The 17,437-nt window shown below is 36.9% G+C and overlaps 1 protein-coding gene across 1 annotated transcript in view; it reads left to right on the top strand.

The window, feature by feature from the left end:
* The window catches only part of snRNP-U1-70K (small ribonucleoprotein particle U1 subunit 70K), a 77,514-nt gene that overhangs the window by 54,353 nt on the left and 5,724 nt on the right, over nucleotides 1-17,437 (top strand). The window contains exons 6-8 of the mRNA XM_081727647.1: nucleotides 3,334-3,435; nucleotides 8,346-8,550; nucleotides 13,944-14,141. Of these exons, the coding sequence (XP_081583773.1) occupies nucleotides 3,334-3,435; nucleotides 8,346-8,550; nucleotides 13,944-14,141 (505 nt within the window). The remainder of the gene's footprint in view (nucleotides 1-3,333; nucleotides 3,436-8,345; nucleotides 8,551-13,943; nucleotides 14,142-17,437) is intronic.

Genomic DNA, 17,437 nt, shown 5'->3' with positions numbered 1-17,437 from the left:
TGTTTGAAGTGTAGAGTAACACAATAACCTTTAAGGTATTGCCATAACAAAATTTTCTACCCCTAGTTTCACACATAGTATGGGCAGTCAGAAAGCTGAAAGTCTACATTTGATTTCAAATTGTCACAATATTTATACAATTGCAAGCATATCAAGCTGTATATTTAGCATGTATTTTTGTTGATAGTTATAAATCACATACTTTATAACTAGCTATTTTAACGATCGCGTTTATACATTCATTTAAACTTTAATGTAACACTACTTGATAATCACAAATAGGCAAAATTCAGAACAGAAAATTTATTGTAGAATTGGAGTGATAAATTATATAGGTACTCTACTCTACCTTTTAAGTCATTTGAATTTTTTTTGTTCTTGTAATGGGTTGGGATTAAGATTTGAGAGTTTTGCGCATTTAACCGTAAGTAAAAAAGCGCACCAGGTAAACTCGAATATACCACCAAACAGGAGGAACGTGCGTGGAGTTGTGGTTCAGCATGAGAGAGACGAGCTTTGACTTCGAAGTCAACAATCAATAAATTATATTAAAAAGCAAAGATTTGCATTTTGTCTAGAGAACCGTAAGTATAGATCGCGGTAGGTATGTTATTAAAAGAATTGTAACTTCCTAAAATTGTGTTAAAGCTTGCATGTTCTACAAACTTGTCTTTTTGTTTTTCATCAGATAAATAAAACTGCAAGCATTGTTTTAGTATTTTAAAACAAAGTATTAATATGAAAAAAAAAAGAGAAAAATAGATTATAAATATTTATCCAATAATAATTAGTGATATGTTTTCTGTGGATGACCACCGTTGCGGCATTCAGATTGTCAAACATACCAAACAACTTCATGCATTATTGAACATCATTATGAGGACTCAAGACACTTGAGGGTGGGTATAGGATTACAGGTAACACTAGTTAATATAAAAAGCAGAAACTCATTGTGTATAGTTATTTATTTACATTGTTACCTTTTCCTGGTGTGCTGTCGAGATCTGTGTGTAGTTCCTTCGTGTAGTACTACTTCTTTTGTTTCCTAAATTCAGTATTTTTTTTTTTTCGAATATGTATCTCGGGAGGACGCAGTAATTTCAAATGGGGACAGTCTACAAAGTAGGACAATTAGATCAATTTTAAAATTGTCCGAAGATATTTTTGTTCTGATATTCTTTTTTTGATATACAGTTTCTAAATTTCTTTCAGCTTCCGCGTAAATCTGTAGGGTGTCCCCTTGTCAACTCTTTACAAGCGAACTAATGTATTTTTTATTTTCAGTCAAGTTATAGTGAACGTTTAACCACCTGAGCACTACAGTCATTACTTATATATTCCTGTGCTTTATGGAAACTTCATCCTTCAAATGTTGAGCCAAGCTGTGTATTGCGCATGTTGGTTAGGGTATGGAAATTCCAGTCATTGTACTTGCAGTTGTTCTCGATTTCCATGATATAGAATAAAATAGTCTTGTATCTCTTTGAGAATTTTGTGCTTTTATTTGTAGGATATTTCAGTGACGTAGGTTGTTAATATTGCTGCTTTGCTACTAGAAATAAACATTGCTAAGAAGTAACGTAATGTCTTGCTAATTTTGAGATTATTGTAGGAACTGTAGAAAGCTCAGAATACCTTGTTGTTGAAAAAGATTGCATCCTAATTTTTTTTATTAATTCACAGAATGCAAATTGATCATGAAGATGACAATAGCGCTGAAGAATATGTGAAGTATGTCACGTTATACTGTTATAATATTAATTTCGTTTGTGGGATTGTCATACTTTAAAAATTGATGTCTACATTGTCTCAGGAAAAAGGGGAAAATATTTCTATAAAGATAGAAGAATGTCGTTTATGTATATTCATTATGGAATTGTTTTAAAGTCCTTGGGAATGGAAAGAATTAACTTCACTTGTGATATCTGATCGATACTGCAAATGGGAGTAGAACGATTTCTTAAAGCATCTCTTCTCGAAATTAGTTGATGAGGCATTGTCCACACGCATGATAATTATATTCTGTTAATATCTCATTGTGAAGGTGGTTTGAAAATTTACTGTTCAGTAACGTACAAATCATGATAAATATTGGAAATGGCTTCTGTCCCACTAGAAGAGAAGCAGCATACGCCACTTGTTTAGTCTAGAGAAATCTCGAAAATATTTTTCTACAGAGATCTTCATAAACCATTAATCAGTTGTAATATTTCAATATCACAAATCTGTTTCAATATAAAAACATCCATAATGATGATAGTATCTTGAGAAATAAAGTGGATAGAACATATCTGACAAGGTACATTCAAAACGTTCCTATGAACATGATACAGGAAAAATTGTACCAAATAAAATAAGTCGCAATTGCATTGTCTCAATTCGGATTATTTATTCTTCTGTAATCCATAATCCGGATTATTTATTCTTCTGTAATCCATAATCTTTCCTAGCAAAAGGTGTATAAATCTCTCTACAACAATTTCTTTTATTAATATAATCACTCGATCATTTACAATGACCGGAATTTTTCATACACACCAGAAATACAATCAAACAGGTAGGAAGTTTCTGATATTTAGTGCATTTACTTGTAAAACGTCATTTCAGTAAAACATTAAATACTTACGATGTATTTTTTTTTAAACAAGTGATTCCTAATAGATGATCTCTTTTCTATACAGCCATTCAACTGGTAATCATTTTGATTTGTGAACACGGGTTCAAGAACAAGTATTCCTGTGGAATCAATCACCAAATCAATGTGAATTTTTATGGAAGTGGCTGACTTTTATCACGCTCGTAGTTCACAGCATTTTTTGTGAGGTAATTAATTTTGGTGAACGATAGTTATTGGTCAGCTTATATGTAAAATTTTACTATTTATTTTTAAATAAATAAATAAATAAATAAGAAATAGAGGATGAAGGTCTTGAAGTATTGTTTTGTTTTACTTTGTGATTTATGAGTTGTGACTGTAGTGTTTGTGGTTGTGGTCATAAAGCTGACATTCTATTTTTGACTCGATGCATTAGATCTCAGAAATGCCTTAGCACTTGGGTGAGTGGTGTAATGGCATTACTTGTTGAAGATTGTCAGCTTCTTCAACTGAAACGTCGAAAGGCTCTCATCACGAAGCAGTTATCGTCTTAAGTTTTTTTTTCCTTCATAATTTTCAGCTCAACTGGACTAGTTTTAAAATTTTATATTAGAATTATAACAGTTGACGGCAGGTGAGTAGCAACCGAGACTCAGAAGAGGAAGCCAGCAGGTAAAGAGTGGTAAGTGCCTGATTAGAAGTGATTGTGATCAATTAATTGATTCCTGTTTTTACAGCTGCATACAAACATGCTGATGGGAAGAAGATAGACGGTCGCAGAGTTCTTGTAGATGTTGAGAGAGGGAGAACCGTCAAAGGATGGCTACCAAGACGACTTGGTAAGGAGGAGCGGCTTTATTTTGTTTATAGTTGATATCTTTGAGGTACAACGTGAGAAATTTAGTAAGAAAGTAGCTGTGCTGGACAAAAGTAATTTTATTACCGTTTTTATCTACAAGTTGTGTCCGGGAAGTAGTAGGACATTTTTTCGCCAAAACATGGAGGAAAATGTTACTGCGCTGGTTGGGTGGTAGAGAGTCTTAGCTATCAGCGCACCAGTCGTCTGTTTAAGGTGAACCCCTTTCAAGGTGCCTTGTCATGTCCACAATGAATCGTTTGTTAGAGCAGCGTTACGCAGTGAAGTTTTGCGTCAAACTGGGTAAAACTGCGAGTGAGATCCATGGCATGATCAAAACTGCTTATGGGAGTGATGTCATGGGTCGATCAAGTTTTTGAGTGGCACAAATGTTGTTTCGGAAGGGAAGAGAGCATTGAAGCTGAGCAACGGTCAGGACTCCCTTCAACGGCAAAAAGGGACGAAAACTAAATGAAAGAGCAAAATCTTTTGAACTCTGACCTCAGATGAGTGTGCGCATAATATCAGAACACTTAAACTTGCCAGAAACTATTGTGTACGAAATTGTGACCGAAAACTTCGGAATCGGAAACGTTTGTGTAAAATTGGTGCCGGAGATGTTAACCGATGAACAAAAACAAAGTCGTCTTGTGATTTGTCAAGAACTCCATGATTGTGTTCGTGACAATCCAAATTTTCTCGACAGTGTTATCTCTAATGGGTTTTCGAGTACGACCCCGTGCCAAAGCTCTGAATGGTACTCCTCACCTGAAAAAAGCCCGCATGAGCAAGTCGAAAATGAAATCGACGTTGAACATCTTTTTTTAACTGCAAAGGAATGGTTCACAGAGACTTTGTACCGCCTGGTCCAGACTATGAATGCTGCATTCTACGTGGAAGTACTTGAAAGACTACGAAAACGAGTCGTCCGCTTCCGTCCAGAAATCTCTGGATGATGGAAATTGATCACGACGATGCACCGACCCACACCGCCTTTGCTGTCATGGACTTCCTGTCCAAACATGTCATCATACAGCTTTTTCAACCACCCCACAGCCCCGATATCGCTCCTGCAGACTTTTCCTCTACCCCGACTGAAAAGTCACGAAAGGACGGCTCGATCCAAACCATTCAAGAGGCCGTAACGGAGCTGAAGAGAATATTCCAATTTCTGCGTTTCAAGGAGCCTTCAGTGATTGACATAGTCGCTGGAAACGCTGTGTTGATGCAGAAGGGGCATAGTTTGAAAACTAAGTCGGTGTCAAAATTGTGAATATATATATATATATATATATATATATATATATATATATATATATATATATATATATATATATATATATATATATATATATACGGGCGTCTCTGGCGGGGGGACAGGGGGGACGCGTCCCCTCCACCCTCCAAATATTTTGAGTACAAGATAAGTGGACCAATGCTGAAAGTATTTAGATCTATATGGAAGAAGTAAAAACATAAGCAGAACAAATTAAAATCATGTCTGTTCTTAATATTAAACATTAGGTTAACCTGTGATTAGAATGTCCGCCTGACGTGTGTCACTTTCAGTTTTAAGTTTACTTTTTGGTTAGTCAAAGTAGTCTCGGCTGCAAGCACACAATTTTTTCATTGCTTTACCAGCAACAATTGGTTTCCATGACGAAGTGAGACTAGAGAAGGGAAGGAAAGAATGTATAGAAAGTTTATCGCCAAATTAAGAGGGGATATCTACAAAGACAGGGAAGTATACAATAGAAGCGAAAGTGACAAGAGGAATTTAAAAAGATAGAGAAATTTGAATATTATGAATGAGAGTAAATTTCATGCGAATAGTGTAGAAGGGCAGCAAGGGACAACTACAATGACAATATAGAAACTGAAGATAGAAATAGTGTTTAATGAGCGAATTGAGTTTGAGGAAAATGGAAAGAATACATTGAGGAACTGCATGACAACAAGAATAAACTGAAAAACGAAGATGGTTTATTGGACAAGTTCAAAAACATACAGCGAAATGAAGATAATATACCTTTTGATTTTATTAAGAATACAGAAGAAGAATGAAAATCAAAAATTCGAAATTCGCAATCAAATCAAGTGTCATCGTAAGACTTCTTTCAGAGAGTTGAGATTTTATTAGCTAAAAAATAGAAATATATATGAGTACTATAAAACTACATTGCTGCAAATGCGTTTAAGAACACTGACCAGGAATTCACCAGTAGAAATGTCAAGGTGAAGAAATTACCTAAGAACCATATTATATATATAAACTTTTTTTCGACAAGTAGTCTACCAGTGATGGAAGAAAATTATAATGAATTGTGTTGCTAAAGGTAGAAAGAGCAGATGCCATTAGTAAAGTAGGTTCCTGTTTGCTCATAATTTTGACGTAACGTTAGTTGGGGTCTACTACAATTCTAGTCGTCCCCGTCCCCCCAATTTTAACATTCCAGAGATGCCCATTTTAATTGTCCTACTATTTTCCGGACAAACTCTGTAAGTTCAAATCGGCGTTGTCTGTTTCATGATTACGGGAAAACAGCTGAACCGTTTACAATGAATTTTCGTATAGTCAAAACTTACCTCGAACTAGGTTTTTATCATGTAATTTTCATTAAAATGCATATTCTAATGGGGGAGGAGAGGGTTTAAAATGTATGCTTAAAATTGATTATCTCACAAGCTGTTCATGTTAAAATGGAAAGTGAGACTTGGTATACAAACTCATTATTAAAAATAAGTGGACACATTACCTTTTTGTAAATTCCGCTTGGTGGGGGAGGAGCAATTTCTGTATCTTAATTTTTCACTTTCCATTCTTAACATCGCGAACATCAGGAAACGCTTTAACCGTTTAAAATAAAGTTTTGAACTTAGCGTTTGGGTTAACATACGTCTTTCATCGTTACAGTTTCAAATGTATATTCTAAACAGGGAAAGGGCATAATTTTTGTGCAAGGAATAATGACTTCAGTGTTTGAAATGATTTCGTGACGCTTTCTTAATTTCGTTTACATTCAAATACATATTAATGGGGGGAAGTTCAAATGTATCCTTTAAATATTTCCCATACACGTATTTTTCCCGTGCGAAGAACAGATTTCAGCTAATATATAGTAACTGGAAGGAATATCACTATGTATTGCAAGCGGTGATAATATTTAGAAAGAAATTTAAGTAAAAGCTAGTATCAACGACCGCCAACCAAAGTATTCCTTTAAGTAGCGCTTTCGGAAATCACGATTTTCGTTTTCAGCTTTAAAAAGAGTTCAAAATTAATTTGAAAACATGGAAAAGAAATATGGATTGTTTAAAAAAAGTTATAAAGAAATAAAAATATAAACATATGAAGCAAGCAAATTCATTGTTTTTATTATTATTATTACCAATCCATATTTTTTTTCCTGTTTTAAATTCATTTCGAACACTTTTTAATCTGACGATGGAAACCTTGATTTCTGAAAGCGCTACTTAAAGGAATACTTTGGTTGGCGGTGGTGTTAGCTTTATACTTACATTTCTTACTACTGAAAGGAGTAACGGTTTTATCCCACATTAAGTATAAGTGCAAATTCAAATGATACAGAAAGTCTTTGCTTCCTGTGCTGATATGTTGACCACAGAAAGTCTTTGCTTCCTGTGCTGATATGTTGATCACTGCAGTCCATGTGGTTTGAGTGAGTAGGACACCGATTAATAATGATATAATATAACGTATAGTTGGTCTGGGAGCGGACTGGATAACGCAGTAGTTACCGCATCGGTACAGTAAGTCGGAGACCCGTGTTCGATTCCGGTTTTATACTTGTTTAAGTATTTATTTAAAGAAGCACAAACATAAGATAAAATTTTCTAACGCATAAAAAGAAAAGACTCCAAACTTTCTACATTAAAAAAGAAGTCCAGTTTGAACACGGATATTCCGAATAGCTTAGGAGAAAATTTTATATATAGTAAACCTGAAAAGGCAATTCGTAAGTCCCCTCGCGTATTGTCGAATTTTGCGTCATGTAGGAGTGACAGGGATGCCAGCTTGGAATCTAAAATCAAATTGTAACAATTAAAACGGAACAGAAAGCTATGCATATACTTCGGGAGGTGATTCGTAACATCAAAAGAAGAAAAAAAGTCCTGTTGCATGTTGTCGAATTCCGCGTCATGTACGCTGTGCACATCTTTCTATTCTATTCTAATTGTCAAGATTCGAGTTTCGATTCCAAGTTGGTACTCATGTCACTCGTACACGACACAGAATTGGACAACATGCAAGGGGACTTGTCTTCTTTTAATGTCACGAATTACCTTCCAGAGTTAGAACACAACTTTCAGGTTCACCCTGTATGTATACTTGGTTCCAGGTTGTCGATAAGAACCTGTTCTGTACAACAAGAGATTAAACCTTCACGCAGACAATTAAGAGGTCATAATAATACATTTCTTAATGTCATATCGTACGTAAAAAGATAGTCCCATCGAAACTGAACTCAGTTTATAAAACCCCGAAGGGCGTAAGCCAACCAGCCGCCTTTCAATTCCGAGTTGGACTTGTGGTGGTTTTATTAACCGGAGGCTGCTACCAGTTTCAGTGAAGTTTTCTCGAGTGGTCACCATCCAAGTACTGGCTACACTCAACGCTGCTTAATTGTAGTGGTTTCACTGGAACCGGTAGATTATCGTGGCTTGGCTGTTAGCGAATTTGTAATGTCAGCATTTCTAAAAATTTTCTCGGTTGAAGGAAAACTGTAGTTTTATGGTTTATTTTTCCTCTGTCTTCTAACGCTATGGTTAATTTCTTAGTGAATAATTGTGCTGTAGAATGGCTGAATTGAAAAAAATATCTTATAATGTTAAGTATATTGAAGAATAACTTATCTTTTTCTTCCCTTCTAGGTGGAGGCCTGGGTGGCACAAGAAGAGGAGGACCTGAAGTGAACATAAAGCATTCCGGTCGTGAAGATAACGAAAGGGAAAGAGAAAGGTATAGATTGGAGCGTGCGAATGCAGAGCGTGATCGGGAAAGGATAGAGCGGCCCGAGAGAGATAGACGGCGATCACGCAGTAGAGACAGAGATAAGAAAAGAAATCGGACCAGAAGGTAAGCTCAAGAGTTCTGAGAGATTTAAAGAATGATGGAATGCGTTATAAATAGTTATTATTATTATTATTATTTATTAAGATGAGAAGTGTAGCAATATCCGGAACGCACGCATAGAAGCAATGTTAGGACCTGTATTGCTGTGTGGTCTAATGGAAACTTGCCTTCAATTTTTAAGAGGCCTCATCCCGGCGAAATTAAAATACCGCCAATTTTACAGTAATTATGTGATATCTTCAAATAAATAAAAGATAATCGAAATGTGGAACAAGAGTGCCCTAGACAATATTATTTTACATGAGAAACCGTTATCACGACTCACTTATCTGCTTTCGATTTCGAGCCATTTTGAAAATCTGCATTTATTTCTCGTTTCTAAACGGCTGAAAACGGAAAGCCACTAGGTAACTTGTGATAACGGTACCTCACGCAAAATAATATTGTCTAGGGCGCTCTTGTTCCACGTATTATTTTTTTTATCTATTTGCAAATATCACATAATTACTGTAAAATTAGCGGTATTTTAATTTCGTCGGGATGAGGCCTCTTAAGGAGTATGATTTGCCAAAGCTCCGTTATATATATATATAGTATTTACTCTGTAAAGTTTGTCCGTTCAAGAAAAAAAAGTCTCAAGATCTACTTGATAACGCCAATTTTGGCCAGAATATAGATAGAGGGTCAAAAATTAGGAGTAGAATTCATGGAGGTGATCGAGTTCAAACTACAAGTGGTAGATATTAACTATTTTTGATGTTTACGTAGATCGTTATAGAACAAAAACTGTAATAGATAGTGAAAAGCTGTTTCCTTCAATCCATTAAGCGTCCCAAGAATATATTTTATCTTCATCTTTAACTCTGCTAACACTGGAAGTGATGGAAACTCAGTACAACTTCCGATTTTGTAATATTGATCTACATAGAGCAAAAACAATGAGATTTGTAACCGACTTAGCGTTCTAAGAATAGACTAGCCTTTGGCTAACTGAGGGCTACGTACCCAGATTACCCGCGTTTGCTCAGCCTACGACCTCGCACCTCTTAAACCCACAATTCTATCAAATTTCAAGTTTCTTTTCTTATTTCAACCATCTAAAACAAGATTTTATATCCCCCCCCCCAAAAAAAAAAAAACTATTTTAACATGAGAATTTCTTCTTATTCCCTTTAGACCCCTTAGACAGTAAAAACATTCGCTTTGGCAATTTTCTTGTGGATTAGTCCCGGAAAGCTACAACCATGCCAAATTCCATCATTCTAATCGTGCTGGAAGTGTCTAAACATTTTGGAGTGTAGATGTTCCATATAAAGCATGGAAAAGATTTTTCAGTGATCCCCATAAAACCACTCCAAAGTTGGAAATTTTTATTTTTATTGATTTACATATGTCGCTACGAAAACGTACAAACAAACTGAATTTCGAGTTTTTATTCCAATTCCTAGTACCTAAAATAAAATTTTAAAAAAGCCCATTTAAATAACATGGAGAATTTCTTCAACCCCACCCTTTAGACCCTCTAAAAATTAAAAATATTAATTTTGGCAATTTTTGCTATGGCGTACTGGAAAGCTAGTCATGCCAAATTTCAACTTTCCACTTCAACCGGAAATATCCATTTATAGTATGTCAGTTCATGTAGTTTTATATATAGTTAGGATAGCGTAATCTCTTTACTGTTCTAAAACCGGAAGTGATAGAAATCAACCACTTTCTGTTTTAACTTCGATTGCTACAGAGTAAAAATGGAAGAAGATAGGAGAAGCCAATTTTCTGGAATCAATTAAGAATATATTCCGTCCCCCACTATCATCTCTACTAAAACCGGAACTGGTACAAATCTACCACCAGTTCCAGTTTTAGCATGGAGAAAATATCACGCTATACAAACCAAACTCCTTTACCTAGTGTACACTCATGTCCAAAATTATTGTCGCGTGTCTATAAATTTGTTGTATCAATATAATTTGATAACGAACTACCCCGATATTTCTTATGTTAGTATGTGTGTAATCGGCAAATACATGTATGTGGCAAATTTCATGTCAAAAGAACAATAAATAAGAACAATAAAAAAAACATAAAACTTTTATGTCCATTTAGCAACATTTTGTTTTACTCATTCTAATTTTCGTATTTATAATTCTTTTCCTGTGAAATTTACCACAAATATTCAGTTTCCGATTATACACATAGTATCAGTATTAAATGTACCCTGCAAATTCAGTATCAAATTATATTCTTACAAGAAGATAGTTATAGATATGCGGCAGTCATTTTGGACATGAGTGTACATGTGGCACTGCCACGTGTTGATAATAACGTAAATGGTATTAATTTTTGGTATACAAAGTTGTCAAAAAATGTATACACAACTTATTAGATGGTGCCTGCGTATTGATTTCGAAGCTGAACGATACGATTACAATTATGTAGTATCGCGTTCCTCAGTTGTGTGTAATCTCTTCACTGTAACATGTGACGTATGATGTATGATAGTGAAACAAAATAGCCGATACACGTTTGACATTTGTGAACGAATGTCCGTTTTAAAATGACATTTTAAGTTTGAAAATATCGCTCAAGTTCAGCGTCAGTGGGTGCATGAGTTTGAAAACTCTTACACGCTTGACAATTATATGGCTTTGTGACAGGTATGATACGCATGGTACTATCTGCTGAAGGGAAAATCCGGTGAGAACCTTCAGGAAACTTGTATTTTGCTTTATTGGGATATACATTAATCTTGTGGTGTAAGTTAGTTTAGCACTAACGCGTAATATAGTTCTGTCAATTAAGTTTATGTACATATTTTTATGTATTATGGGGTGTGTGATCATACATACTATAGGTTTTCAAGAAGCGTAGAAGTTGTTTTCTAGTGCACACAATTTTAATTGTAACATTGTACATTAGATTGGCTTGATACTTAAACTTCCATTAATTTTGTATTGTTTCGTGTTCAAGTAAAGAAAAGATCTACTAATATTAAATTTGTGTAAGCATCATGTAGTAATAGATAGCCTTTTATATATTACATCGTAAATTAGTGAAAATGAAATCGTAATCATCATCAATAGACTTGTAAGGGAGAGCGGGATCGTAGTTTGATGTTCACTATAACAAACTGTAAAAAGCGTCTGAATAATTTCTTTTTTTGATTTCAGTATTACTCATACCTTCTGATTTATATACTGATTACTTTAAAAAAAAAAAAAAAAAAAAAAAAAAAACTATATTGCCTAATTTGAATGATATGAATGATAACGTGTTTTTCTCAGTCTTTATACCATCCGTCTGAGTCTGCATGTAGTGTGTGTTCATATTTTTCTGGCCACTCACTTCTCAGACGAACAAAATTCTATTTAAATTAATGTATCTAGTCTAGCCATAAATACTGTTACAAAGAAAAACTCAACATCAGCAATAAAGGAAAAGGGAATTTAGTATGCATATATTATGTGAAGCATATATGGTCTGACAACATTTTGTACCAATCATATTTCAAAATGTCTGCCGTTAGCACACACAGTCTCAGGGTCTGGTGGGCCACTCGTCTATGGCAGCACGCACTGTCTCCAGGGGAATTAACGCCACTGCAGCCAGTAAAAAGCGCTTCAAACTGGCAAGTGTGGGATGACGCTTCTCGCAAGCATAGTTTGTAATCCAGGGGATGAAGGTCAGGGCTGCTAGAGGGCCAGTCCTAACTGGATATAAAGTCAGGCGCATTGTGCGCCAGTTATTCCTGGATTGATTTTGCCTTGTGAGCAGGAGCTGAGTCTTGCTGGAAAGTCCATGTGAGCGTTCTGTAAGGGTGGTGGTCAAGTTCTTCACTGTAGGCTCCAGCAGTGTTTTGGTACACCTGGGGACTAATTTTCACTTTTTTCTCACAAAGATGAAGACGTGTGGTGCCAGCATAGCTCACTCCCCACCACACCATGACGGACGCGAAATGATGTGCTCTCTGCATTTTCGGAACTTTGTCCCTGGCTTCCTGAGCTGATGACGTATAGACCTTATCCTTTTGACGATTGAAACACTCTTCGATAGTGAACAACTTCTCATCGATGAACAGAATCAATATGTACCGTTTTTTCGCGTACCGCTGAAGCAGGCGTTGACTTTTACACTTATTTGCTCCATCAGACGCTGTGTAAGAAAGTGTCCCGTTGACCCTCGGTAGGCTGGAATACCAAGATCGTCTCTGAGTAGTCTGGACATCGTTCGCTTGGAGATGTTCATCTCACAGGAGTCGTTGCATTTCGTGATCGGCCAGCTCTCGGGTGATTCTGAATAAATCCAGTATTAAGGAACCTCTGGATGGTGCGTACACACACATGTGGCTGATGCTAAGCATTTTTAATGTATTAAATATTGACTCCTGGTTTTGCCAACTTTATGTAGGGCTATTACTGCTATCCTATCTTCATCCTGCCTATACGACGGGTACTTGTTTCCCTTTCTACAGCACCACTCTCAATGCATAATCGCACTTTGCATCGCGGTTCGTTCTTTTTACTCGCAACAGTGTTTACAGCCTCTGGTACTTTTGTAACAGTATTTATAGCCAGACTAGGTAATATATATATTTATTTCCGTTTGCCTAGAACTGTTTTCTAGTTTTAAGTGTATTACTTTAGCAACTAATTTTATTTAAGATTCAAACATATACTAATAAACAAATCTTAAATGAAAAATCAAAATATTTAATCACGATATCTGAGCATAGTTGTTAAATTATTTCATTTGGGTTAAGTTCCAAAGTTGGGCGTCCGTTTACATGAAAATTTTTAAAATTTACAGGAAAGACATGGATAATTTAATCGTTTGTGTGCTTGATAATATATAAGAGTGTCGAAAAATCTGTTTATTTGTTATATATAAGCGGTTATAAACATGGGACTATACGACCAGCGGAGGGAACTACTTGACGCAAGGTAACCGAACAGTTGCATTGTGGGAAAGAAACGAACATTTGTGTTATCAACATGACGAATGTACAAGGGCAATGAACTAACAGTTTTAATATTTGTGAAGCAATACGTTGATAACGAGCAAAATCTTTTAAAAGTTTGTGAAGAGCACGGATTAATCAACCTAATAACAAATTGCAGAAAGTGTGGAAAGGAGATAACAGCGAAAAAACGTGGCGAAAGCGGACGCCCAACTTCGGAATAAATGCCTTTCATTTTCACGCAATACTAAAAAACTTCTAAAAAAAATTTTTACAGTAGTGGAGGCGAAAAAAACATGATATCCACCCATGAAGATATTTTTTTTTTCTATTTATCCAATATATCAAATAATTTATTCCTTTCACTTGAATGTTCATGTTCATCGTTGTATGTATAGACTATTTTTCTTCTTTATACTTACTAATTATTTATTTACAGTCGCAGTCGGGAGAGGAAACGCCGACGCAGCAGATCCCGCGACAGAGATCGTGATAAGAAGGATCTTGACATTGAGGAAATTGAAGAGCGGCCAAGGGATAGAGATCGTGACAGAGAAAGGAAGAGATCCCGACGCAGTCGCTCTAGAGACAGAGATAGGGACAGGAAAAGGAGAGACCGAGATAGAGACAGAGACAGGTAAGTACAGTATAACTAATAATATTGAGGTAATTTTGCGGTTATACGAGGGCTATCCAGAAAGTAGATTACGTTTTCGTCTGTGTCCGCTAGGGGCGGGGCTAGCGCGGCCATCTTGGGGTCAGAGCGTTGCGCAGTTCAGTCGGCATCTAGCCGTGCTAGTGAGAGGTTCGTGCTGTGCTCCGTTAAGATACTGTGACGGTTTGAAATGTCTGCGTTAATTGAAAATCCCGCGAGCTGCGAGGTGCGTGCAGTAATAAGGTTTCTGACAGCAAAAAACTGTAAACCGATAGAAATCTATCGGCAGCTGTGTGAAGTGTATGGGGACAACATTATCACTGAAGGTGGAGTGCGACAGTGGGTCATAAGATTTAAAAATGGCCGAACCAATGTTCACGACGAAGATCGAAGTGGGAGACCCAGCAAAGTGACTGCCGAACTTGTCGAAAAAGTCGATGTTAAAGTCCGTGAAAATCGAAAGTTCACAATAACGGAACTTTCTTTGAGTTTTCCACAAATTTCGCGAAGTTTGTTGCACGAAATCATCAGCGAAAAGCTTGGTTACCACAAGTTTTGTGCAAGATGGATTCCAAAAATCTTGACAGAGGACCACAAAAATCAGCGAATGGCTGCAGCGTTGCACTTTTTGGACGCCTACAATAAGGATGGTGACTCTTTACTCGATCGCATCGTTACTGGTGACGAAACATGGGTGAAACACGTGAACTGTGAAACGAAATTGCAATCAATGCAGTGGGGGCACACAGGTTCTCCCCAAAAACCCAAGAAATGCATGCAAACAATGTCGGCAAGGAAGATGATGGCGACTGTTTTTTGGGACAGAAAAGGTGTGATTTTGGTGGACTTCCTGGAAAGAGGCACTACAATAAACGCTCAAAGGTATTGCCAAACTCTGCAAAACCTCAGAAGAGCAATTCAAAACAAGCGCAGAGGAATGTTGAGCTCTAAGATCTTGTTGATTCACGACAACGCCCGGCCCCACACGGCAAATGTCACGCGTGAAGTTATTGAATCTTTTCAGTGGGAGTTGTTTTCTCATCCGCCGTACAGTCCCGACCTGGCACCGAGCGACTTCCACCTATTCCCAGCAATGAAGAAGTGGCTGGCTATGCAGCGTTTTGATGACGACGAACAGCTGCAAGAAGAGGTAACGAAGTGGTTGAAGTCGCAGGCGGCCGAATTTTTCGACGAAGGAATTTCCAAGCTCGTACATCGCTACGATAAATGCCTTAATTTGAATGGTGACTATGTCGAAAAGTAGTATTTGTGTGTGGCTTTCATCTGTATATAATAAAATTTGTTTCCTATACTTTGTTGATTTTTTATTCCAAAACGTAATCTACTTTCTGGATAGCCCTCGTATCTCGACAGGTTGAAACCGTACTCGAACCAACCTTATATAGGCTACTTGAAAAAAAAATTGCGTACGTTAGTGATCACATTCTGACCTAATAGTTGCTTTTTAAGTGTACTAAACAACTAGTTATGCCAGATCTGGGGAATAGGGAGGTGATACAAGCATTGAAATCTAATGTGTCGTAATTTCAGCTCCACGTGTTCGTTGGTCATTGTCTTGCAAAATAAGAACTATCTTTTCGAGCTTTCGTGGCATTGCTGCTTCAAAATAATCTTTAGATGAGTAAGTAATGATCTATAAGAGATTCCGAAAGGGACTTGAGTCAATGCAAGACGATGTTCGCCCAAGACGAGCCTATCTTCTTCAAAGATGAGATTAATTCTTGCCCCGGTGGGATCAATGTATCAACATTTGTGAACATTACTTTCGAGGTTTTTATTTGGGGGGGGGGGGGAGGCTGTTTGAATTTGACTATCCCTCATATTATTATATCCATTTTGTTAAGACTGCACATGTACAGATCATTAAGTATGGCAGCAGAATTCCTCAGAAAATTCTCATTCTCTGTCACTCTCGCTAGTTCGGTGAAAGTAAAATAATGAATTTAATCAGTGATATCTGAAACAATCACTGCTTTTGGTCTTCCTGTGAGTAGGTCATCGTCCGATGAGAATTCAGCATGTTTACACTGTGCTGCCCACTTCTCCACACCTGCATGTGGAGGAGTAAGTTATTATTTATTTTCTCTTGGTCACCTCTGATGCGTGGGGTGTCTGGTTCGATCGCAGCTCGTGCCAAGTGGGCTTTGTAGTGGATTTTCTTGGGGTTCTCCTGTTTCCTCCAACTTCCTTCATTCCATCATTGCGTTCATTTCTCATCATTACTGTCTCCTTTAGCCTAGCCGCTGTAACCGTGGGACTAAAATTGAAAGACTTCATTTCATCTTCTCTTGGATCTCCTTTGGCAACTTCCCATGAAGAAACACTAGTTTTGCCACTTTCTCTTTTCCTTAGATCTAATTTGCTAGGAAGACATACTCTCTTCATAGATATGAAAAACACAAAAGTATCTATTAATACTATGAATTTTGATGCATCCACGTACAAGCATATGCAGTAAAATTATCTTGCATAAAATACGGTCTACCCAGTGGAAAAGGTGACTTTTTTTTTTTTTTTTTTTTTTTCCTCACGGAACTACCAACGCCTGTAAAGACACCGCCTTCCATCACTGTGGCAAAGCACTAGCGACAATGATCGATGTGTAGGGTTCTTGTGACTGACAGTACCTGCTGAACGTCAGTCGAAAATGGAGCAGTGGAGCAACGTGTCAACGTTGAATTCTGTTTGATTCGGTAAAAGTGGAAGAGAGACATTTCAAATGATTCAAACTGTTTGCAGTAGTGGGACATTGATTCGTAAGAACGTGGTTGAGTGGTATACAAGAATTCGTGATGTCAGGAGAGCATTGAAGATGATTTACGATCAGGACTAGCAGTTATACGCAAGAATGGTTGTACAAGGCTCATCGGGGACTCACTAGAATTATAACCGGAATTTTGGGCAAACGAGAGGTTTGTACTCTATAAATTCGGTGATAAACGAAAACTTTACTGTCTGGAATAGTTAGGAACACGAAACAAACAGCTATATTTAATTTTTTTTTTAAAGGTGATGAAACGTGGTGCTTTCAGTAGAACCACTTGCAAAGTGTCAGAGTTCTTCAAAACCGAAAAAGTGCGCATAAAGAAGAGCCGAATCCAAACTCAGCTCACTGTTTTCTTCGATTTCAAAGGCATCATCCACAAAGAATTCACTCCGCGGTCACAATGTAAATGCCGAGTATTACATTGGTGTTTCGCAACGTTTATTGTTCGATTCTCATGGAGATCGACCTGAGTATCGGCAATAAGGCTCAT

This window comes from Thermobia domestica, chromosome 10, assembly GCF_964235325.1.
Source record: "Thermobia domestica chromosome 10, izTheDome1.hap1.1, whole genome shotgun sequence".
NCBI classification, from domain to species: Eukaryota; Metazoa; Arthropoda; class Insecta; order Zygentoma; family Lepismatidae; genus Thermobia; species Thermobia domestica.
Note: the sequence above shows the minus strand (reverse complement) of the source record. Positions and strands in the feature narration are given on the sequence as shown.